At 40.8% G+C, this 25898-nt stretch overlaps 1 protein-coding gene across 8 annotated transcripts in view; it reads left to right on the top strand.

Annotated features, from left to right (window-relative positions):
* Positions 1-25898, top strand: part of DOCK7 (dedicator of cytokinesis 7) — a 107009-nt gene that overhangs the window by 12949 nt on the left and 68162 nt on the right. For all 8 annotated transcript variants that reach the window (XR_008734725.1, XM_055724500.1, XM_055724499.1 and 5 more), the window contains exons 3-12: positions 11888-12063; positions 12260-12328; positions 14535-14664; positions 14771-14983; positions 15380-15465; positions 17603-17669; positions 18910-19059; positions 20990-21070; positions 23341-23506; positions 24167-24309. Coding sequence is in view for 7 of the 8 variants with exons in the window: in XM_055724500.1 (XP_055580475.1) it covers positions 11888-12063; positions 12260-12328; positions 14535-14664; positions 14771-14983; positions 15380-15465; positions 17603-17669; positions 18910-19059; positions 20990-21070; positions 23341-23506; positions 24167-24309 (1281 nt within the window). In the remaining variant the exon portion in view is untranslated. The remainder of the gene's footprint in view (positions 1-11887; positions 12064-12259; positions 12329-14534; positions 14665-14770; positions 14984-15379; positions 15466-17602; positions 17670-18909; positions 19060-20989; positions 21071-23340; positions 23507-24166; positions 24310-25898) is intronic.

Below are 25898 nucleotides of genomic sequence, written 5' to 3'. Positions count from 1 at the left end.
TTCACACTCAACAGACTTGCATGTGGTTGAACCTAGGATAAATGCAAAAACCTGTCAGCTGGATTTTAGCAAGTCTCTTCCCTTTTGCTTCACGAGCAGCAGACAAAATGCTGCCAGAACTGTTTCTAATTTAGTATTTGGTAGAGCTGGGGAGAAGACACTGCTTTCAAATGACTGTACAGGAGCTTGCAGTTTATTATTGTCAGCCTCCACCCTTCTGACACTTTAGGAGAAGCTGATTTTAATTGCACATCCCTCAGATCTGCAGACCACAGACACAGGTCCAAAGCATTCAGAGGCTTTTCCTGTATAACCAAATGTGCCGAATTGGGACTCTGTGCAGGATGCAGTCCTTGCAGCACTGAGCTTTTATTTTTGAAATCCAGAACGGAAGGCACTGACAGTTTGTTACTGAGAAATAGAAGCTGGAAAGGTCTTGGAGCTAGATTAAGGACATTTTATTTTTTGAAGTTTTGCAAGTCTCTGTAAATCCACTTGTAAATTGAGTGTGTGTTTGCATCCTACTGTTTGTGTTCAGGGTTGTAAGCCACGAGCTATGCTCATTTTTGGTGCATCGAGAGGTTCAGTATTCTCTCGTGGGAGCTGGGGCTTCTTGCCACCAACCTCACTGATTGAATGCACTGAAAGTGGAGAGCTTGCACTTCCTTTCAAAGAATTCCCCAGCATCTTGCAGGATGGAGTATTTGCTTTGTTTATTTGATGAACCGGACTGTTTACTACAGGCTGTTATAACCCCTGGTGACTAACCACTTTCTTTTCTTTCCAAGGTTGGTTTTTTTTTTTTTTTTCTGTTGAGCAACTCCTTGTGCTATGGTGCTTGTTTAACTCTGTCTGCTTACCCTCTGCTGCACCGGTCATTTCTGCTCATTGCTGCATGCTGCAGCCTGGCGGAGGCCGGATTGTGCTCTCTGGATTTCTGCAGTAGTTTTACCTGGATGAAGCTGGATTGTGGATTGTCAGAGATTAGCGTGAGTTAGTGTTGAAGCAACCCAAAGCTTTCTCTGAATCTTGGTGTCCATGCCTCAGTTTGCTGTTTAATGGCTGCTTGTTATGCAGCTTTGCTGTAGGAAGAGCAGCGTTTTGGTTTTTATCTGCAAATGGACTCAGTAGTCTACTCTTTTCCCCTGTGTGTGCTATCCCTTTATGTGGGCAAATGATGTTATCAAAGGACAGAAAATAATCACTAGGTATCTGGACCACTTTTCCATTGTAGCCCCGCTGTTTCCGTCTCTTGTTCTACGTTAAGCAGCTTAAAAAGTTGCTTAATGATATTTATATTCTTCAAATTAGATAAAGACTTATAAAATCTTGGATTTCTGAGTACTTCACTTTTGAGTGCCAAAGATAGTCATTGAAATGTTTTTGGTTGTTGTCCAAAACTTGATTTTTTTTTTTTTTTTTTTTTTTTTTGCCTAAGAAAAGAAAACTTTCTTAGTTTTTTTTTTCAGTCTGTAGAGGTATATTTTAATTAGAAGAGCAGCATTTCACAGAAATTGCAAATAAGCAGAATGAGTGTATATTCAGTTGTTTTACAGAAAAATCACAGCTGTTTCCAAAGGATTAGGGATAATACTTCCTGTTGGTGTATGTTATGCTATAGTTGAATGTTAGTGTGAGGAAGGAGCACTGTTACAAGAGATGTTAATTAGTCTGGGAATAAAGAGGTCTGGATTCTTGGATGTGATGTGATCTGACCATGTCTGCTCTTGGAGCTCCATTTTCTTCATGTGAAATAAAGGTGCTGACATTTACATATCTTTGTAAAGCACTGTGGGGTTTATGGGCATTATCTGGACTAATTGAAGCTTTGTCTTGGATTTATCGGATGTCAGATTTTGGTTGTGTATTCAAAGATAGTATGTAATTATTCAATAAGAGAATATAGGTTCCTTTATATATTCTCGCTGTTTATTTCGTGTAATTTAAAAGAAGAAAAAATAATTTGTGCAAATTAATGGAAAACATTACAAGGGAAAACATATCCTATGTGGCATAAAAAAGGGTGTTTTGAAGTGTTCAGAGCCAAGTAATTTTATCACCAAAATCACTAAAATGAAAAGGAAAATGAGCCAAGTCTTAACGCTCTCTCAAAGCTGATTAAGGCTTAATAGTGTCTCCCATTATATGTGTTTCCTGGAGGTTTTGCCCTGCCTTGCTGAATGGTCTATCCTCATCAGGCAGGGGAGGATGGGAGAGGCATCCACATCCTCTTCCCTGCCTCCTCCCATTAGCAATTACTCACAGTTAACTCTGCTCTGGTGCAGGCGCTTTCTTTAGTGACTTAAAACTATTTCTAAAATGGGTTCTGAGTGAGTCCTGTTGCAGAGGTCACGAGCATTTTATATGTTAAATTGGTGAGTCTGATACCCATTGAAAGGTTGCTGAGTCTCATTCATCTGCAATAACTTAAACAGTTTATACATTAGCAGAGGTAACTAATTGTAACTAAATGTTATTCTACCAAGTAAATTTGGTTGCTTAAATGAAGCATTCATGACAGGCCTGTTAATAAATACTCAGAATCTAAAAATGCTGTTAAATCCTACTCTTTGTTTATTAAAGTTAGTTGTGACACATCTTTTTTTGGGGATACAATGCATAAACAAACTGATGTTTAGTGGAAGTGCTGCTAATACCCTAAACTGCAAAAAGTTCTTAATATTGGATTCAAATTGCAATGTAAAATTTTTCAGTCTAAGTCCCTGTTGGTCTGCTTGCAATCTTTCATGCTAATGCTGCCACGGTCCCAGCAAGCAGCAGTGAATTGGAAGATCACTGCTTCATGATGCTAAATTACAGCTGCTTTCTCCTTGTCATCTATGTTGCTGCCGATTGCCTGTGAAGGCTCAGGAGAGCAGGTGGAGAGTGCTTTGGTACTGGCTGCGAGAGTGCATGAAGGAGTAAGTCTACGTCAGAGGACATGTGAGCATGTAAGGTGTAGATGTGCTGCTGCAGCTGTTCCTTTGTATATATGCACTTGCAGTCTTTTGCAATAATAAGGCAGCTTAGATGCATTGTTAGCCTTTTTAGCGCTCAGCTAATAGGAGAACCATGTCTCTATTACCTGGGCTAGCAGGGCTGGGTGGATGCACCCAGGCTTTGCACCGGCCTGGCTGATGCTGTCACTGTGCAGGGGTACTCACGTGGCTCTGCAGAGCCAGCTCGGAACAGCTGGCAAGGAGACTCGAGGCTGGAGGTCCACTGTGGTCCCCAGAGCTTCGGCCAGCAGGCTGAGCCTTACTCCGTGATGGCTGTGCGGCTGCAGCGGGCTGGCTGAGCGCTAGGGCTCATTGCTGGTGTCTCCAGGCAGGGCTGCTCAGGTGCACAGAGCTGACACCTTGGGACTGTCTGTGCCCAAAGGTGGCTTGGACTGGCGTGGTTTGTTAGGTGAAGCTTTGCGCCCCATCAGTGTGGCGGGCACAGTATTTCTTGACCTGGGCACATACAGAAACCACTTCAGCTGTCCCATTGTGCTGCTCCTGAGCTCAATAACACAGGCAGCCCAGCTCTGGTGTCTTCATGTGTCTCGTGGTTAATTCATCCATACACTGGATGAATTACATTTTCCACTGATAATTGAGACGTGACTGTGCCAAGTATTTTCCACTCAGAAGAACATGCACGTTTGTGGTTACCACGGTGCAGCTTGCACAGTTCAGAGCCACCGTGGTTTGCCTGTGTGAACCCTAAGGGTCCAGGGGGATCCATCTCTGCTGATCTGATGTAGTGTTTCTGCCAAAAGTGGGAAGTCTGTGATTTTTCTGCAGTCTCTGGTCAAACTGTTTGGCTTTTTCATTTCTGTAATAATGGAGCTTTGATGTTTCTGTTGTCTCAGTCTCTGCACTCTCGGTTTTGGCACAATTTATCAGAGGGTAGCTCCTTCAGATCAGTCTCAGCACTTGCATTTGCTGTATCAAAGTCTTGGTTCTTCAAATACTCTCTTGGTGAAATGACATTATTCCTAGTCATCAAAGGAGAAACTGTCTTTCTTCTTACCCATCCTTGGAGGCATAACTCATGGCTTTTTGGGTTTGGTAAGAAATCGCTATAGTATTCCCAGATAACTAATTAATCTCTGATTAATATTAACATTTCTATACCCAAATGGCTTCTTACATTAGCAACCAGTTACAACAGCAAATAACCTAGCAATATTTGTACATAGAACATTTCACTGGTTTTGTGGCTGGCTGTTATTTGTTACATGTAGAATCCCCCTTTAGGTAGGTATATTTACAAATATTTCCTTTCATTAGAGCCTTTTTCCATTTTGAGCATTGTGATATTACATGAATTTGGCACACATTGCAGATCATTGAACTTGTCTGTAAAAAGAATCCAGAACTTAAAAATTCTCAGATCTTAACAATGGAGGCTTCAGACTATTCATAAACAATTTTTGTCTTAATAGAGAATGCTTACAGAATTTTTTGAGGTGCGTTTACAATTTGGAATGAAGGACTTTTATCGGTTACTTTCTATAGTAATTACGTCTTTCAGTACACCATGCAAAAGAAATAATAAGAGCTAGAGCAAAGCAGGAGATACAGAACTGCATTCCAGAGGCAATACACATGTATGGGGAGGTAATGACTGCACTTTATGACTGGGGAGGTGTCATCCTTGTTGAGGGTTGGTAGCTGTTGATGAAAAGCAGAGATTGCCTAGGAATCTCCTTGGTTCATTTGAATATTTCCATGTATTACAAATGCAGCAAAAAAATTAAATGCAGGAGTTCTCTGTGCTTACTAGTTATCAGGCATATGAAATTAGGAGTGTGGGTCTTCTGAAATGCAGTAATATCAATAGGCAAATAATGGGATTCTTAGAATTTGGATCCAGCCGTGAGAATTTTTGGAGTGTTTAGGTGAAAGAAAACGTATTTTATGCAAGTAAACCAACATGTTTTCTAATTACTTGAGCATTGTCAGGGGTTAATATTGTACTGCTCATGTTTTGAAACTTCTTAGGATGACTGTGGCCTGTAGTTCAAACTTAAAAATAAATCTGATGCCTGTGTTTACCAAATATATTTCTTCAAACTGTTATCTTCTTTAACTTGCCTGCAGATATTTTTTTTTAAACGCGTGTTACATTTCCCATATTCTCAGATTTACACTGAGCCCTTCCTACGGGTACATCAGATTTGACTCTCGTTGCAGTTCCCTGAGATAACCAATATCCCTTTAAGGGTGACGGGATTCTGCCACAGCAAGAACAGGCCATCTGCATTCCTGAATGCTCAACAAGGGAAGTGACTGTTTGCCCTGGAGACCTAGGATAACTAAGAGAAAGCTGGGGCTCAGCTTTGAAATGTTAATCTGCTTCTTCTGTCCTTCCAAGATTTTGCCCAGGGAGGCAGTGGGTGGGAAGCTGGTATTAATTTAGAATGTGAAGCTTTGGCACAATCTGTTACAGTTTTAGCACATTATAAATTGTTTAATATTTAAGGAGGTATTGAAGTTAAGATGGAACTTTGTCCTGCTTTCAAAATTGGCAAGAAATATCACCCTGATTTTGAAGAAGTGCCTAGATGCCAAGTAAAAATAGTAGTCAGGATCCTCCCTGTGATGAGGAGCTCTGCAAGATTAATTTTTCAAGTTCCCTTATCATATCCTTGCAGAGAATTTTACCCCCACAGTGGAGGCAGGAGGTATAACTTTCCAGTCTCTGCCATTGTCATTTTTACAGGCTCCAAACTGTACTGGGATCCTCAGAGAGACTATGTCTCTGCCCTTAGGAATTAGGCATCTCATTTTAGATAAAAGGAAAATTGGTCTTGGATTGGGCTATGAGCAACTTGAGTTCAAATCCTTGTTCTGCCAGATGCATCCTGCCAAGCCATCACATCATAAACATTTAAAGTGCTGTTGTGGCTCCCTGTGAGAATAAGCATCTTGGGAGGGCAGAGGTGAGGGAGGGAGAAGGAAGCATGGGGGACACAGTGGTTTTCATGTCTCTGCTGACATATGCTAGCTGGAAGAGTCTGCAGAATCATAGCTGGGAGCTGGGTGTGTTGCTCTAAGCATGTCCCACAAGACTACTCGTGATGCTTAGTACAACACGTGTGAATTAAGCAACAAAGTTCTGGAACAGGATCTAGAAATATCCCCTCTGCCCAGCTGTTTGTGTGGGGAAAGGATAGGCTAAAGTCCTTCAGGTGAAAATCTGAATGCCTTTGGATGCCAGGGCACACCACAGTGATCTACATAAGACTTCTTCTGTGCTTCAGCCAGTATCTGTGAGATTGAGATGATATTTGTCCCTTTTTTTTCCCTGGTTGCTACTGTGGTCCTTACTGAGCTACTGTACAGTGCCCAGGAGAGCAGACCTGTAGTCTTTAGGTACTGGTGTAGGTGTAATTGGTTCAGAAAGGCAGCGAACTGGAGAGGAAGGCCGTTCAGGCATGCTAATTAAATACTTATCCTTTGGTCATTTCTTGAGCATGATGGAAAAGTGCATCTATGGCAAGAATTCCCATTGCCTTTGTTAGTGAGGCATCCCTGCTGCCTTTTGAATCACCTTGCCCTGCACACTTCTGCTGGCTGAGCTCCCTCTGAGCATGGCTGCTGCTGCCTTCCCCGTACGCGGTCAGCACTGCCGCTCGGCAAACCCCTGGTCACTGGGCCAGGTGAGAAGTCCTGCTTGTCAAGAGGGGTCTGCTCCGTGCACGAGGGAGCTGGTTGCAGTCTGTTCTCAGGAGTGCCACAACAGAGCAGGTCTAATACACATCTGGCCTTTGAATTTTTATTTTTTCTTCCTTGGTGGGGTAGAGCAGGCTGTGTGCTTTGCAGCACGGTGCACCGGGTGTAGCTTTCCCTGCCTGCTCACCCTTTGCTCCTGCAGTCCTTGGGTGAGACGCTTGGCTAAAGTAAATGGGGGTTTGTTACCCTGCATGGAGTTACACCACATCCTCTAGCAGAGGCTTCTGCCTGTGTTTCCAGGTTTGTGCAGATGCTTCTTTTGTAACCGATGATGATGAGGCAGGTAGGTGCTCAAAAGAAGGAAATAAATAGGAGAGAGACATATTTCGGCTAGCAATGCTCTAAAACTACAGCAAAATACAATGTTTGCTGTCTAGAGAAGGACAAAGTCGATAGGAAACGAAGCTTTATTTTCAAGCTTTTAAGGGGATATAACAGTGAAGAATAACACAGCCTTAAAGAAGAAAGCTTGACTGTCCACGCTGCAGAAGAGTTGTAAACCTTTGAAATAGGGTTTTGTGATGCAACTGCTGAGAGCCGTAACTGCAACAACACAGATGCACCCATGGAACGTGTGTGTTAAGTAGTTTCTATAACCCAAATCAATCGGGCTGGTGTCTTAATTAAGCTGACAGAGCGTGTGTCTCTGGTCAGGTTAAGAACATATATATGCAGAAATGTTATTTGCAAGTGATGTGTTTGATTTGGGGTAATTGGGCTGTGTAAGCCTGAAAAACGGAGAGTCACGTTTGATTTCTTCTGTACTTCCAGTTTATCAGGACATTGTATTTGGTGTTTACGTTGGCAGGGAGCAGGTTATGACCCTTTTACTCATACCGGGTGGCTCCTTTCTCCCTGTGTATTCCTGTTCATCTTAATAACACGAATAGTGCTTGCCCTGAGTGAGGTGGCAGCGTCTGATCCTGGGATAAAGACTGAGTGAAAACTGTGTTAAGGAATTGTCCGAAAGGCTGTGCAAATTTCTTTCTGTAATTACAGCTCGCACAAAACTGAAGAGTATTTTTTAGGAGAGCAGCAATTGTAACTCTGGGAGCAGGCTTTCCTTTGCTTATTTGCCATGTGTAGTTGCCATTACTTTAGACTGTTCCGTAGTCCTGGTGGGGAAGATGGTGGGAGCTCCTGTACAGCTTTGGTTTCTGGAGGGCCTTAATAAACTCTTCTTGGAAGGAACAGACACCCTGTCAATGATTTCTTACAGTAACACTCCAGCATTATTAGGTTTATTAGCCACCTGGTAGGTGGACTGCATGTTTGCAAATACTTGACTGAAACCGTCCCTCTGCCTTTGGAAGTCTGAGGAAGAAAAACTGGCTGTGTTTTGTGGAGGAGGCACCTACTATTGCTTCCTAGGAGCGTTCATGAGGAATCGAAAAGGCTTTTTTCCTGGAAGCGGGATGAAGATAGGCTGTCTGCAGCCTGCCAGCAAGCAGGGCTGTGGGAGAGGACAGCTTTGTAGCTCCTCAGCTGTTCCCCCATTTCTGCTGCAGCAGATTTCAAAATCTTTTATTATGCACCTGGAACCAGGGCTTGCTGTTCTTGTGGTAATCTGGCAATCAGCTGTTCATCAGAGTGCACAAGGATAAGAGTGGAACTTTTGTGAACTGGGAAAGTATCACAATCCTAATGGGCCAGGGCAGTCGGCTCTTGGGTACCTCCTTATTCTTCCTGGTGCTGTGAGGAGGTAAGTTGAGCCTGGAGGCTTGGAGGTGAGGTGATAGAGCAGGTTCTGCTCCTTAGTTGATGGTGAGGTTGGGTAACCTGGTCTTTATGTGAAGTTGTCTTGATTCCTTCACTGTGCGCATTCGATCTGATGGGTTCAAATGACGATTTCAGGTGACTGATGCTTTGGCTGGATAACGCAGGAATAGCCTCTTGTATATTGTGTCTGTTCTTGGTCTCATCCACAGGTTCAGAGTGCATAAATATGCAGAGTGCACTCATATGCAGGAGCATAAAGCAGGAGGGAGGAAAGGTTAAGCCATCGGCAGTGAGAGCCATGAGATAAGCTCTCGTGGTTCAGTTCAGACATGGGGACACCATTTGGGCTCATTTTCCTTTTGGTGCATTTATTCATCCTTATTTCCTCCTCCTCTTTTATCACTTCTTCCCCCACAAATATCTAAAGCTTAAAATAATGTGCTTGCCTTTTATCTGCCAATAGTCTGACACGAAGTAGTTCCTCTTCATAACCATGAATTTATGTTTGGCCTGTTTACTCAGGTGCTAGAAAGTATTTCTGGCTGCACAGATGGTGAGTCTAATACAAGCTTCTGGGTTTGACTTTTATGTTTGTTTACATCTTCATGGTACAATAGTCATCTGAAGAGACAAACTGGAAAATTGTGAATTGCAACTTTGGGCCTAATCGTGAGATGTGTGAAGGGCTTGGAAAGCCCTGGAGTGCAGACGGGGGACACGGTGTTGGATAGACCCCTAAGCACTGCTTGCCTTTCCCGATTAGGTGCTTTTAACTAGCGAAGCCAGTTCATTCATCTTTTGTCCAATACATTACAATGATCTTGTTGGACAAGTGAAATTTGAGTTGTAAAATGCCAGGAATGGGGAAACATGGTGTCTTTGGGGCAGTGGCAGTCTCTGTCTTGTGCTGGCTCGGTCCTGCATATCCCTCTCCACTCTGTGTTAATCCAGAGGGTTTTTCCTCACCTGTGTGTAATTGTCTTCTGTTTATCAGGATGAGTGGATTAGTAAAATCAGAGGGAATGAGAAGTTTCCTCTTTGTTATCCTGGGGAGCTGCGAAGGTAATTGAGTTTGTGCAGATGGAGACACAACACTTGCATGGTCAGCTCAGTTTTGCTGAGAAGTGCACTGGAAGCTGCCTTAGCTTTGGAGCTGCCACTGGGGAAGGGAGGTCAGCAGGAGGAGTAAAAGTAAGTCTTAAAATGTTAAGGCTTAAAAAATAGGGTCAGTTAACAGCTTTAAGTCACCCTCCCAGGCTGCCTTAACCCTCTGGCCTTCTTCCAGTGAGGGTGCTTTCAGCGTCCAGCTCTGAGCTGCATCACGGCATGGATAGGGCTCTGGACTGGTTGTGAGAGGAGCTGGGGAAGTGTCTTTTCCCAGTGCCTCTGGAGCTTTTGCCCAGTGATTTTTGTTATTTTTATCTTCATTTGTAAAGAGTTTCTTACTCTTCTTTGGTTTTGAGGTTTATCGGTAGAAAGGATTCTATGCACGCGAAGTAGCAGTAGTGTCATGCAGCGGCTCTTCTGAAAAAACATGCACTTTTAGCAGTTTCTCAATAATAAACTGTCACACTTCAGTGCTGTATGTTTTGTCAGTTATCTAGTGCCAAATGGAGCTGGTCTATCTGTATGTAAGGAACAGATAGTGTGAGGTGATGACATGTTAACTGTAATGTGGGAAAGAGCAATGACAAGTTCTGCTCGTTGTGAGTGTTGCAGTGATGAAAACAATTAAAAGTATCTGGTTTGCATTTTCAAAAGTTCTCCAAACCACATACTTTAAGTTCATTTCAAGAGTTCAGGATTAGAAGGGGAAGAAAGGTTATAGGGTCAGAATTAAATAGATGATGATGATGGTGGTGTGTTTCTTTACACAGAAATTACTTTGTATTTTTTACCTAAATTGCAGAACTAAATACTGAGTTCCTAGACATCATATTTTTTTGGTGGACCAGATTCTTATCTGGCATAAAGACATCTGGTCCAACTCACCTGACTTCATTGGAGTCACGCCATTTTTCTGGTGAAGAATTTGCCTTCTGTATTTCAAGAAAATTGTAGTATTCATTGAAGTTGGCTGTGGTAGGAGAGATTCTTTCAATACCCCCTGCATTAGCCAAGTCTTTTTCCTTGAATAAAAAGTTGATTCATTTCAGAATTTTTTGGCAATAGAAGTTTTAAAACTGGAATTTGGGATTGGTATAGCAAATTTTTTGAGAAGCATGTCTAGAACTTATTTATTAAGTATTCTTTTTAAAGGTATTTCCAGCAGAAGACAAGTTACAGGATAGTTCCCTGTCCCACAGAAATAATCTGGATGACAGGAGAGAGGAAGCAGTAAAGAAAAAATGCTGAATTTTGTCATGTATTTGTGACTCATATTAAAGCACTCAGCTTTGCTGGGGTGTGCCAGGGAATTCTAGGAAATCTGTCAGTTGCTGTAGAGACAGGTTCCTCAAAACTTGTTTTTAGTGTTCCATTTTCTTAATGTCTATGTTTATGTACAGCCTCAGAGCATAATGATCTCAGAATATATATATGTATTTATATAATATACATATGCAGAAATGCAGTTATGCAATGTGAGTATGTATCCAGTTTATGCATCATTTCTTTTCATGTAGCTAGAAAAAGCTCACTTTTTTTTTGGTATGGTGAGATCAGTATTTCCAGTGAAATCTGCTGGTTTCCTGCACGTGTGTTTGTTCAGTCATTCCTTGCACTTTGGGTGCAAGCTTTGTGCCCAGTAAAGATGCTTGTCAAGTGTCCATTTTACTTGGAGCAGTGTACCTTCCTGGAGTAGGCAGGGTCATCGTTGCACTGAAGGGCCTAATATCAGGGAGAAGGGGTGGTTAAACTTGTATCTGTGGTAGACAAACATTGTGTTGTGCTCTCCAGAGAGGTGGTTTAATTCAAAATAATGTTGGTCTTTAGAGTTCTGTGGCTTCTTAAGTTCCTGGTAAATCAGCCCCTGCTCTGGATTTCTGTTTGGGGGCCGCACATGAAGTTGAAACAGTTCTTGCATCCTGGATCAGGATGAAGGTTTCCTTTGTGATCAGAGCACGGTAAAAATAAATCCAAAGTCATACACGTGGGGAATAAAGTACAAAATTTTCTTTTGATGCAAGCTGATGAATTTCTTGAAAATAGATGAAAATTCTTTTTTTAATTTGGGGTTTGTTTTTATTTTTAGGTGATGATAGTATGCATCACAGAAATATCCAGAGACATATCAGATAAAAGATAAAGACTTGAAAAATAGCTTTGTGATGTGTATTAGCTAAGGTTAACACCACTAAGGTTAATTATCATCTGATGTTAGCTCAAGTTTCCTCAACAAGGCAGAAAAGCTGATTTAAAAAACAAAGTAGAACATGTGCTTGTGCTTTTTCTTTTTTCTTTCAGCGTGTTTTAAGACCTTTCTGTCGCTTGTTTTTCCCCAGGTACCGCTTACAGAAGCAGTGGACCCGGTTGAGTTGGAGGACTACCTTATTACACACCCAATTGCAGTGGAGTCTGGACCCCTGAGAGACTTGCTTGAGTTTCCTTCCGATGACATTGAGGTTGTGTACACCCCCCGAGAATGTCGAACGCTTGTGTCGGCTGTGCCTGAAGAGAGGTAGGACGTGACAGGGTGACACCTGGCTCAAGGGAATTAATTGTACTGCATTTGAGTATCTGCAAGGCTGAAGCCTGGAATTTTTGGTTGCAGATGCCTGGAAGAGTAAATATAAACCGAAGTGAAAGTATGTGTGTTTAAGAAGTCGTTATCGTGTCTGTGGTTTTGAAGGTGTTTGTTTCTGTTCTTTCAACAGTGAGATGGACCCCCATGTGAGGGACTGTGTAAGAAGTTACACAGAAGACTGGGCGATTGTGAACAGAAAGTGAGTTCCCTGTGGTATTTGTCAGCTTGATTTCGTATTTTTGCAGGTTGACTAGCTGGTATGAGTAGGCTCAAAAATTACCGTCCTGGCTACTGATTCCATGTGTCCCAGCTTTTGGTTGCCTAGCTCAGCTGAACCAATGCTTTGTTTTTAGCTGAAATGATGCTTTGTGTTTTGAAAATCAGATCTCAGATGTCAAAACCCCTTGGGGCATTTTTGAAAATTTAGGCCATTTTAGTCAACAGTTGCTGCTTTAGAATGGTGGAGAAATTAGGGAATGCGAACAAGTAAAATTATTTTCAGCATTTGTTTCTTTCTTTGTTCCATATGTTTTTAGCTCTTTTTAGAGAGCAGTTGCATTAGTTTTGTAATTATATAATATTTATGTGCAGTTACAACCCCTTGATAGATAAGGTGCCCTCTGCAGCTTTCATTTAGTCCCTAAGAGAATTTGAGAAAGTACATAATTTAAACAAGTAATTGTTAATATTTGAACTATCACAACACTTACCTAATGAGTGAACATTTTAGAGAACGTACATGCATTGATTAATTTATGCAAATTAGCGGGAAGGTTTCTGAGGAGCTTTACTTGGAACATACACTCTCTCAGATGATTGAAAGCCTGATAACTTCAAGAGCCACTGTCAAGGAGTAAGTGATCCATGTGATGTGCATCACCTACAAATGACTTGACTACAGCTACAGCTCTGCCCTTGTGGCTGTTGCTACAATTCACTGGTTTAATGTTGTCCTGCGAACCACTTCAGGGGATGCTGAAGATATGCTTTGCAGTGCTAAGATGACCTAATAAAAATGTGTTTTGTAATCTCATACCAAAAAAAAAAAAAAACACCCAACCCCCCCCAACCAGAAAGAAACATGAGAGAGAGAGATGCTTTATTAACTCCCAGCCTTTGTGGGCAGAGTCTAGCATGTGTAGTAGGCTTGAACAATGTGACCCACCCAGCCAGCACACCTCTTGGCTTCTCAGTGACTTTCACTGGTATCTGGAATACCTGGCTGTGATTCCTCACTGAGGGGGTTTAGTTGGAGACACCAGAGCTTTTTGTCCTGTGCAGATCAGCTGCAGGTTGCATTCTGTGTCAGGGAAGGCATGAAGCTAAAGACATCAGAGTTGCCTGAGTGGGTTGAAGGCATGGTAAGTGATTGTTGAACTACAGTCAAAAGTTGTCTTGCCCCTTCAGAGGAGGGCAATTAATTACCAGCACCTCTGAAGTTAGGTCAGATTTAGAGTGACTTTACACTTGTTGGTGGAGCTGTGATTGAAATGCAGACCTCCAGGTGAGGATTATACAGATCATGTTGTTCAGCTCCCAGGAATTATAATCTAGTGAGGAAAATGCTATCCTCCTTTTTCTCCTCCCTTTCGTTATTCCCTGCTAGCATCTCCGTGGTTTTCACATGTCTGTGCAGCCTTCTGTGGTGACTTTAGTAATGGGGCGTGATAAGAACAATTAATTTGAGATGTGACCCCAGCACTTCTTTGGGACTGCCTTAGAGTGTGTATTGTAAGGAGGCTGTGGCTCTGGCCATATGAGTGTGTAAATAAAGACATAGTACCATTTGGTATCAAAAAAATTGTTAGTCAAAGAGATCTGATCTTGTCAGCAACAGTAGACAGACTGTTTACTAGCAAGCACTCTTACACCCTGGAAGGCTCTGAAGGACCTGATTCTGCTTATAAAGATGCTATGAGAAGATGCTCATTTTTGTTGGGGTTGGAAAGTTGTGTGTTTTCCAGAGGTGCTCAGGACTTGGGCGCTTCATGCAGTCTTACCTGAAGTCATTGTTTTGGCTTTCAAGTTACTAATATTGTCTACTCCAAGTCAGCTCTTGCTCCAGCAGAACCACTGGCCTTCAGTCCTCACGTTCTTGACCTGTTTTAAGCTTGGCATCACAATTGCACATTTTATGATGACCTTAATTGGCCATTGATAATCCTCCTTTTGACATCACCCAGGGTTGCTTTACAGTCGAACAGAGTCACATTGTAGTACTGGAATACTGGTTGTTGGATTGTTACCCAGCTATGGTGGAGGGTGACTGGAAATATTGTTTGCAGAGAGCAGTTTATGCTTTCAGTGGACCCATGCTGATAATACTGGGTTTGTTCTGTAATTCTGCTTCTGGATTTGGTGTCAGAAAGCGTGCTAAGATTGTATTTAAAATACTTGGTTTTCAGATACCACAAACTGGGAACTGGATTTAATCCCAACACCTTAGACAAACAGAAGGAGAGGCAAAAGGGGCTCCCCAAACAGATCTTTGAGTCTGATGAAGCTCCAGATGGCAACAGTTACCAGGATGAACAAGTAATGTACCTTTAAAACCTTGCTACATAAAACCTAATTTATAATCGCATTTTTAAAGTGCAGTCCCTTTCCCATTATAAGTTGCTTTTAATTTGTTGAATCTCAGGATGACCTTAAACGACGTTCAATGTCGATTGATGATACTCCCCGGGGCAGCTGGGCATGCAGTATTTTTGATCTGAAGAACTCCCTTCCAGATGCTCTTCTCCCAAACCTACTGGACCGAACCCCAAATGAAGAGATTGACCACCACAATGAAGATCAGAGGAAGTCCAGTAGGCATAAGGAGCTTTTTGCACTACATCCAGCACCAGATGAGGTATTTTTATATACATATGGCTGAGCCTAAGTAAGTGAAGGATTTAAGGAATGTGAAAATTGTCAGTCTGCCATGGATTTAAAGGAGTTAAGATCACCTATGTTTAATATCCATGGGAACCTTAGCTATTTTGTGGGTCATGTGGTTTTTAGCTTATTGTCTTGCCATAGATATTACTTCCTGAAGACTGGGTTTCCTCTATGATTACGCAATCCCCTATTATGTAGAAACATTAAAGGAATTTAATTTAGCATATTTATAGCTGCTGTGGTACGCAACATGCTGGCAAGCCTTGGATTAAGTTGGTGCTAGTGTCTTTGAAGACAAAAGTGATACTTCTTTTTGCTTCATAATGCTATTAGTGGTTTGTACAAGTGTTGTGTCTCTTAATTTCAGGAGGAGCCTATAGAACGACTTAGTGTCCCTGAAGTACCCAAAGAACACTTTGGCCAAAGACTCCTGGTGAAGTGTTTGTCCCTTAAGTAAGTATCACTCCAACAGACGGCTGCATTACAGAAACTGAGTATTTAAATCTGCTGTTGTATCCATGTGCATCTGCAATAACTCTGCTGCCTTGTTTATTACCCTTGAAGGGATGTAACATTGTTTGGTGTGGTCATAGGCTTAAAAGTCAGTTCTGTAAAGGATAAGTTATACAGCAGTGTGCATCAGAGTTGGAAAGTGTTTGCCTTCCTTGGCTTTTCTCTGTGTTGCTTTCCAGCCAGCCTGTAGCTATACCTGTTCCGTGTTACTAGCACACATGCTTTATTAGACTCATTCAGGGCTCTGAAGTTAGCCAGTCATCGGTGTTCAGCTCTGTAACATGGATGTTTAGGAGGGGAAAAAAGAAAAAAACAATTAAGAATGCTTAAGCCTTCAAATGTAAGACAACCAAAGATTTGCTGAAGTTTAGTCTCAACAACCTTGACTGTGTCCCTTTAAGAGTGAAGACTTTATATACTTAGCAAGCATTAACTGGAGGAATAGAAACCTGTTAAACAAGTTTAATGAAGTGGAGCTCCTGAATATAGGGTTACCTGCAGCTGGTTCATTGCCTATAACTCTTCTCTAATAACACAAGGTAAAATTTTACTGTTATTCCCTTGGAGAAATAAAGTACAAAACTGATTTTCCACACTGCTGTATTCATCTTCTGTGTCCTCAGTTAGGTCAACCCTTCTTATTAGAGAGCTCCAGTTAGACTACATTGTGGCTCATAACTGAGATATATGTGTGGGACATATCTCCTGCTCGTAGAGTACTCCAGGACCTAATATAGCCATAGAGATGAACTGATTTTGCAGCCTTTTATGAACTGGAACAACATAATATGCAGTAGCAGTGGAGCTTCCTCTCCAAAGGATGGTGTCTTTAGTGTAAATAAGTTAGATGCTGGAAATTAATGATTTCTGCTATTTAAGCATCTCTTGCTGACTGTAAATTTACAGCAATCTGCCCAAGTACATGCTTGTTTGTGTACCACAGTCATCTTTGAAACCGTACTCAACAGTTGTAATAGCAAGCATCCAGGATCGTGCTTGGAGGCAGAGAGAAGTACATGGTTTCTTCCCCAGGGAGAAGGCTAAGATGACCTAAGCAGGGTCATTTTCAGGTTAATCTCACCTTTGTTGCAAAACTAGAGAAAATACTTGTTTGATGAGGCAGTCCTGCATGTTCTCCCTGTTGGCAGAAGGAGTTCCAGGCTGAAAAGCTGAGAGCTCTGTGCATGGACTGGATGCCATGGGTGGATCCCACTGTGGACTGGGCGTTAATTTCACAGGGAGGAGGTGCAGAGAGGAGAATGGCATTTCAGCCCCTGCTCACTTAAGTGTAGGGACAGGTTTTGAATGTTTTTTGATTTCTTTAACTTCCCAGGTGATTTAACAACAAGTTTAGCTCTCTGTGGTAGGTTAGTGTTTTTGTTGGAAGTGTTCCAGTTAGCATAAATACTTGATAACAGTTATTCTGAACAACTGACGCCTTTCTGAGAGAGTTTTTGAGATATGGGTGTTTTCTGACAAAAGTTAAATGTTGAAAATTGCAAAAATAGCTGTTCCCAACTCCCGAGGGAAGGAGCTTTCTGGTCAGTAATGTTGGGAGGAGCAGTTGACTGTTTAGCCCTATCAACAGGTCAGCATAGTAAATCAGCAACTCCTCAAGGTAATCAGAGGAGCTAAGTGGTCCGGCTGTCCTAATTAATATTTTCTCTCCCTTTAAGGAAGCTATTAGGTTGCTTTGTTTAGCTTTCAAGCAACACTTGGAGAAGATAAAAGCATTTATGGAAGTATGCTTTATGTCCTGTGACCCTAATGCCAGCTTTTCTGTTGGGTCAATGAGTTGAAATGACTTTCAGAAGGTCCAGGGAGCACCAACGCGTGTCCTGGTGGAAGTGAGCAGAGACAATGCAGAGGAAGCAGGACAGGAGAGCAGTGAGGGCAAAACTGGGGAGCAAGATCCCTTTTCAGCAGGGGCAAGCCCTTAGGTTGACTCAGCTGTTCCTGACTGACATCTCAGCTTAACAGTGGTCAGCTGTCACCCAGGAATGATTTGGGGAGAGGGTAGGTTATTCTTTCTTATAAAATGCAGGTCAACTGATTTTATGTGTTTCTTTCTTTCAAGATTTGAAATAGAAATTGAGCCCATTTTTGCAAGTTTGGCCTTGTATGATGTTAAAGAAAAGAAAAAGGTAGGTTACTTGAGTGATGACATTTCCACTGAAGCCTTACCAAACCTGTATTAAAAAAAAAAAAAAAAAGGGTGTAATTAATTCTGGAAACAAACCTTTATGAAGACAGTGACATACCAGTCATTGGAAGAATGATGAAGGCATTTCATGAACCATCTTGGGTGTTCTTCTTCTGCTTAGTAAAACAGTTGAAGTATAACCACTTTTCTAAAAATATTATCTAATATGTGAGTGCCTGAAATCAGAATATATATCTGGTCCAATCTTGGCTTTCAAAAGTCTATTCCCCAGAGAGGACTTAAGTAACTGAAACCTTTTATTTAGATTAAGTTTTTATGACTTTCTTAATCTCTTTTTTGTGATGCAGCATGGTATGTGTCCAAGTAATATTTTAATAATGCACAAAAAAGTCATCCGTGCTAAAATTGCTAAAATCAAAACAAAACTCAGGAGTCTTTTCAAGGTCTAAGTTACAGGAAATGCAAAATATATTTAATCCCCTATTTATGTTCTGTATTTAATATTTGAAGAGTCTCTTAGTTTTCCTAATTCAAGATAGTAGCAGTAGTAGAGAGAAAAATGTTAAAAATATGCATTTTGACATTTATCTCTTTAAGACTTGAATTTAATGCATTGAGTTTTAAGTTATGTAGATGAGAGTATGTGGAATATTATGTGAACTTTGTTTAATATTTAAATCACATTTCATAAGCCAATTTTATCATCCCATTACTCCATTTTTTTTTCTAACATAGTCAGTTCTTTACTGACCTCTGGTGTTGATAACCAGCTCACATTCATTTTGGCTTTGAAGCCTTGATACAGTCCAGAATTTGGAGTTTCAGCATAGAAAGCTCACTGTCTGTCTTTCAAGATGTGTTGTTTTTTTTCTTTTCCTGTGAATGATCTTAAAGATCATTTTCTATTTTGATACTTTGATATTTTCAGTTCAGATAGCAATTGTAATTTCTAGTACTGTGATGGAACTACATACCTTACAGGAGCTGGAGGAAATTTTATAGGTAGTGTGTATTGTTTCCTCCATTTCCTTTCCCACTGGCCTGCCTTGATTTCTTAAGGAGGCAGCCCTTTTTTTTTATTTCTTTTTTTTAATATGTGGTTTGAAAGGAGACACTGTTGGTAGTTTTTTACTTGTGTTTTGAAATTGTTGTGTTTATTAAGAGTTTAGCAAAAATGAGAAGTATAACTAATGCTTGAAGCTATCCAAATTCTTCCTTAGATTTCAGAAAATTTCTACTTTGATTTAAACTCTGAACAAATGAAAGGAATGCTTCGTCCACATGTCCCCCCTGCTGCTATATCCACACTGGCCAGATCTGCCATCTTTTCTATCACTTACCCCTCTCAAGATGTCTTTCTGGTAATAAAGGTAAGAAATGCCAGAGAAATGTAATTTATTATTGTCTCTTGTTTTGTATTTAAAATAAACAAGTTTGGCTGAGCAGTTGACTTCTTATTTACATTTGGAGAGCAGAATTCTTTTCTCAAAAGTATAAACACCAGCACCACAGAATTCTGTTTCATTTCAGATATTCTTACTTAGTACGCGAAGTTCCCTTGTAACAGAAACAGTTCAGTGGAGATATGCATTGCTGTATTACTGAAAAACTGAAAAGAGCACAAAGGTTTGCTTGATATAGAGCAGCTTTCTGGGGCTTGACCTTGGTTTTCATATGAAACAATGTGCTGACTCCTTAAAATGATAGATAAGTGAGTGATTTAAAAATATATATTGATCTGAATCTCATTTCAAAAATGATATATGCCCTTAAGCCAGATTTTCAACTGTCTTTAAGAATTGAAATTGCTAAGAGAGGGAGATCCTTAACTGAAATAAAATGCCACATTGGTCACTCCTGGAATAAAGTATACAAAGATAAAAGTTCTCTTCCTTGATTTGATTCAATGAGTGCACAAATGTTACTAGTTTAGATTGTCATTTGAATCAGTTTTTGTGGCTGGTCTCTGCATAAAAATCATCCTGTTGTAAAAAGGGATGTTTGAGATGTGCTTTCAGTTTACAGGTAGCAGTTACATTGCCTGCTGTGTTTTGAGAACTGTTGACTAAGGTTTGTGCAAGTTCTTTTTCCACTGCTTCTTACACGAGAAATAAGCTTTTGAAAATGAATTAAACCTTTGTGGCATAACAGAACAGTCCCAGGTGACAGAAAGGCTTTCAGTAGTGTTGGAGGATATTCTGATCTCCAGGTTTTTGTATGATTCTCTGAATTCCTTCTAAAAATCATGTTCTGCCTGTGTCCACATATTCACTCTCCTGATTTTTACAAGATATGAGGAAGAGAAAACCCCATATTTATGAGATGGGGATCTGGCTGAAAGAGCTTGTGACTGCACATTAGTGCTTGTAAAACCAGTGATCCAAGAGGAGCTGGTGGCTTAGGTGATTTTTTTTTTATTTGATGATGGAAAGGATATAGCCAGGGATAAATAAGACAGATGCATAGTATGCCTTATAGGGTGAATTTTCACATGGGTCTTACTCACTGGGAAACCACTTTTCAGGCAGCTGTTATTGCTAGCATAAACTCACCAGGGAGTGCAAGATTTGATGGAATGTGGTTTTGTTCCTTAGGTTGTGATAGCCTCCTGGAGTTCTAATAGAGAAGTATGAATGGCACTTTATAAGCATGGGAGAAGTTTAAAGATATTCTAATCTAGTAACAGCATGTGCAAAGTAGTGGGCGTGGGAGGGAGGGTCAGGGTTCTGCTGAGAGGAACAGTCTTCATGCATGTGACAGGGAAGAGATTTCTATCAGAAACTGGGTGTTAAGCAGTTTTGTGTTACTCAGACTTCAGAAGCAAATGTAATCTTTGCCTAACTTTAATTATTTGATTATTTCTTTATTTGATTTGCAAACACACTGATCTAAAATAGTGCTTGTTTTAGCTGAGCACATCTGATGCACTGTTTTGTGCTGCTGCAGTAGGCCCTTAGTATGGTGAACAGAAATAAGAATGGAATTCTGAAAATGATGATGCTGAAGACAGTGTAAGCTGTCTTTAAGACCTTAAAAATGAGCTGAAAGTGGCTCTAGAACAGATCAAACCAAAATGAAGTGGTTCCCTTTGAACCTATATTTTACACTTGTGATTCAGTTATAGCTGGAGACCTGGGAACTTAACGGTTCTAATAACTTGAGTGCAGTGCTTGTTCCCTGACTCACAAAGGGAAATCAAGCTTTAACTCTTTTGTAGTAGTTTTTGCTTCCTAGTGTTTGTTTAATTTAACAGTCCTTGTTGGATACATGTCCTTATAACGGTTCGTTTTCCCTTCTCAGCTGGAAAAAGTATTACAGCAGGGAGATATTGGGGAGTGTGCAGAGCCTTATATGATTTTTAAAGAATCTGATGCAGCAAAGGTAAGAATGTTTTTGATGTTTTGATTAAACACGCTACAAGTGATTGAAGGCATTTTGTTATTAACAAATTAAACATACATTATTTTCTTTTACCTTGGACTTAACAGCCACTGATACTGTTCCTGTTGTTAGAAGGATCCATTTTTAATTAAGAAGGCAGTCAAATTCTAAAGGCCAAAAAGGAGTCAAAGACCCTTGAATCTTGATGCCTTGTTGGGGTAGAGTAGTTAAAGGTCATCGGTTTTTGTAGCTGACAGGGGAGGTGTGTGGTTACCATCAAGCTCAGTCATCTGTGATTCCCTGTCCCAGAGGATCAGCTGTGTGCGTACAGCTGGGTCAAGTGAAGGCAGCCTTTGATGCAGTAAAATTTCAACTTTTCCATTGCTTCTGCAGCTTAACCCCATCACAGTACCTCTACCTTCCTCTAGAAGGGTTGGAAAGTGGATGAAGTAAGTTAAGAGGAGATTCTCCTTCAGGCCTGGTTTTGAATTGCAGCGTATTTCTGTTTGGTTTTTTCTGCTTTTTTCTGCTGATTTTTGTTTTTTGTAATATTGTAAAGAAAGACCACACTCAACAGCAGGATAAAGCTGTCTTTTTTACATATAGTAAGGGCAGTTTTAGATTTTTATACTTTAGTGTTTGTGTTTTTCATTAACAGTGTTCCTTTAATTCCTGTCTTTAACAGTTTGGGCATTGTCCTGGGAATTGTGAAGTGCAGTGGATAGCATTGTCCTGCCCCAGTTTGGCGGATTCTTTGTCTTTCCCTCATTAAATCCATCCCTTTTAAATGCAGCCTGTCTCCTTGCAGGCCTGAAAGCAGAGGTTTCCACACAGGGAAGAATGCCATCTCATTCTCTGCCGTTGGTAGCTGGTTGCTCTTTGCAGTATATTGGAGTCTGAGTGGGAATTGCAGGTTTGGTACAGTCAGGAGCAAACAGGAGTGCTGCTGGCACCTGCAGAATTCACTGACACCTGGACTATGGCCTTTCCTTGATCTTTTCACCCACAGGCTACTATTTGTTTTTCTGAAATGCTTTCTCCAATACAACAGTGATTACAGCATAGCAAATCTCTGATGTTACTAGCAGTCAGAAGGAGAAATCTCTTAACTTGAGCTCAGTATGCTGTTTTACAACTCCAATTTGTAAGATGTGCAAGTGAGCTTGGGAAGGAAACCTTGGGTAGATAAGATGTGAAGTGGTGCTTAGGAATCTCAAAAATGGTTTCTTGTACAGTTGGGTTGAGCGAAGTGAAGATCAAAGTGTTATAGTGAGGACTGGATGAAGACGGAAACAGAGATGCCAGCCCTTCTTGTGATCAGAGGCTTTCCCTTGTGCTTTTTTCAAAGGAGATGGAATGTTCATTTGTTAGTTTCAATCAAACTCTAACAAAGTTCTGGCTTCCTAAAATTCAAATACATTTTTAGCTAAAGAAGTTAACATTTTTTGTCTACCTCTGTCTTTATATCACTGCACCACAATATGAAAAAATGGGTATTTTTCACCTCAGGTGTATAGATAACAAAAGTAAAAAACTACGTTTCCTGTGAACAATAAGTTGACATGTGGCTAAGTAAAGTTTTTGAATTGGATTTGCAGGATGCTTGGGAATGTAAGTGAAAAGGTGATTTTTGAAGATCTTCCAGGCAAAGTGCATAAGCATGTCCTGAACTAGAAGAATGTGAGAAACAGCGTGCTCTGTTGTTATCCAGCCCTCTGTCTGGGGGCTTGTTAGAGGCCTGTAGGCAACAACCTTTATAGAGCAAAAAATGGCTCTTTAATATGCAGAATTATGGAAAAGTCCTCCCATATTCCTCTTTTTCCTCAACAAAACTTGTATGATACTGCTTATTTGAGGAATGTTCTCAGTTTCCCATGCAACTCCAGATGATCTGAGCACCTGTTGCGTAAAATCACATTAAGAAATGCCATTTCAGACTTCACAGAGTAAAATTCAGCTTTTCTTGAAAGGGCAGTGGGCAGATGAGCTCACTGGGCTTTGACAGACTATTCAGGAGGTAACAGCATGAAGCCAGCCGCTCTGACTGTCCACTTGTCCTGTGTCTGGTGCTGTTGGCCTGATGGCAGGTTCTGGGAAGCAGAAGTCCGTTTGCCTAGCGCTTAGTGATCCTCCTCTAGAAGGTGCTATTGAAGCACAAAATCATTGCAGGTTAGAAAAGATACCATTGTTACTTACCAGTCCTGCTAAAAGAATCTTTTTGTTCCTATTCCTCTCCTTTTAATCTCTTGGATTGAATATTTTCTTCATAGAATAAAGAAAAGTTGGAAAAACTGAAATGCCAAGCAGAGCAGTTTTGCCAAAGACTAGGCAAGTATCGCATGCCTTTTGCCTGGACGGCCATTCATTTAATGAACATTGTGAGCAGCGCTGGAAGTTTGGAAAGAGATTCCACGGAAGTAGAAGTTGGCACAGGAGGTACAGTATCTGGCGTCTGCATGAGGGAATGTGGACAAATCCAGAGTTTACTGAAGTCTTGATTCACACCCTGTAGCTGCCATTGCTCCTTTTATCGCTTTCCTCCCCCTGCCCTAGGCCTTCTGGTAGTCTTGGGTCATGGTTGAAATAAAACAGAAAAGTCCATGATAACAAATGGATTTATCTTTCAAGGATTTTACAAGCAAACCATCTGTTATATTATTTAAAACCAGGCTTCTAAGACTGAGAGAGCGTTACAGGCTGATGAACATTTTCCAAAGGAGTGGATTAATCTTTGTGAACCACATAGCTCATCTGAAACTGCTCTTCAGCATCCCCAAAACTGCCAACTTCATCATCTTTCAGAGCAAGAGAAATACATAAATCTCCACACGATAAAGACTTTTATAATAGCAGTAAGGCACTGGGGTGAGGTTGCTGTGAGAGGAGCAGAAGTAGTCAGCTGTGCTTCATAGCCTCCTGATGCCTCAGGAGTGTGATTGTCTTAGCATAACCACCTCTTCTATCACGCTTATTGCATAATTTCCAAATGCAGCACCTATCTTCTTGTGTAGAAAATCCTGGTTGGAATAAAAGTAGGCTCTTGGACTATTGTTTTTCTCCTGTTTTTTAATTCCTCCCCATTTTTGTTTTTTGAAGAACGTAAAGGATCGTGGTCAGAGAGGCGGAATTCCAGTATTGTCGGAAGGCGTTCGTTAGAGAGAACCACAAGTGGGGATGAGGCTTGCAATTTGACCAGTTTTAGACCAGCTACTCTGACAGTGACAAACTTCTTTAAACAGGTATTGTATGAAGCTATCTAATTAAGGAGTTGCTCCTTGGACAGAGTGATTTGATCATGTGAAGTCAATTTAGACCTGAATGATTCATTTGTGATGCTCTCAATGCATGTAATTTCTGTTCCCTGATCACAGGATGTCTTTGAACAGCACGCAGCAGTTTTGTTACATCATGTGCTTAATTCTGCCAGCAGTGGGTCCACAGTAGATCGGTGGATTCTTTCAATAAGCCTACTGTGAATAATTATGTTATGGAATTTTGAATTATTAGCTGGTTTTGACCTGAACAATAAAGCATCATTATGGCATAGTGACTTGGCCACTCCAGCTAATAGAACTGGGTCTTCCCAGAAGAACGCCAGTTTATTTTGCTCCAGATTTATCTAACATGCACTGGATGGCTTTCTGGTACACGTGTTTGGAAAAATGTGCATGGAAGCAAGTTCACAAAACCTGAGGATAACTTCATTGGGTTGGGATGTACCAAAAAGTATTCTAGGTGTTTGTCCTGGTCTAGGAATTGCATAGCCTTTATCACGATGGTCAGTTGGCTCCTTCAGTTTCATTGGGTGATAGACAATCCTGGTGAAACATCAGCAGGCTCAGAACCAGGTTCATCAATGTGGTTTGAGGTTGGCATCTGTTCACTGGACACAATCAGGGATACCTGAGATAATAAAGCATTTCATTTCTGAAGCTGCTTTGCTGAGTGGCAGTTCTTAGCCAGAGCTTGGGTTTTTCCTGAGAAGCAGTAGAAAACACGATTAAACAGAATAAAATTTTTAGTTAAGCCTAGAAAATGGTTTCAGTCTACTAATGTTTGCTAAGATTTGCTTAATGCCACATCTGGTTAAAGAAAATTGTTATTTTAATGTCACCTTTGTGTATAAAAAGGGATTTACTAGTATACAAATGGGATTTTTTTGGCTGATTTCTTGATCACTGAGAATACAAAGATGTAGATTCTATATACTGAAAGTTGGTTAAGCTCTTCTGGGTTTTTTTTTGATTGTTTTGGTTACGTGCCACTTTCACTGTGGGTAGCCATCCAAAGTCTGCTTTTAAATACAGTAGTGTAAATAAGGAGAAATGTCATCAAGGGCATCAAGTTATATTGGTGCAAACCATGTGAGCGGAGGGTGACTCATGACTCCCATGCTCCGTGCTTTCATGAAACTCAGTGTGACTGAAACCGGGCTCTGGAGACGGTATCCCTGGGGCCTTAGAGACACAGGGCAGCTCAGGAAGTTCCTTTTACTTGGGGTGTTCACAAAATCCAGTTCTGTAATGTATTCACCCAAAATGTAGAAAGTAAGAATTAAAAAATATTACAGCATTGGTGATGCAGCCATTCCACTGACCATGTTTTGCAGCCCTCTTTGTAAGGTACCCCAGTTCAGACCTGGTCACTAAGTTAGTCATGATTTACAAATTTATTTACTTCGTTGAGGTTGTTTTCACTTGGCAACTTTGAAGGAGCTTGTTTTATTAATTTGTCCTTTAAAAATTGCTGAATGTTGATTGAAAATTTTGGTTCTGATTTAAGATTTAAGTTTCTGATTCTTCTGTGTCTTTTATTTTTTATCTCCCCT

The sequence above is a fragment of the Falco cherrug genome, chromosome 12, assembly GCF_023634085.1.
Source record: "Falco cherrug isolate bFalChe1 chromosome 12, bFalChe1.pri, whole genome shotgun sequence".
Lineage (NCBI taxonomy): Eukaryota > Metazoa > Chordata > Aves > Falconiformes > Falconidae > Falco > Falco cherrug.
Note: the sequence above shows the minus strand (reverse complement) of the source record. Positions and strands in the feature narration are given on the sequence as shown.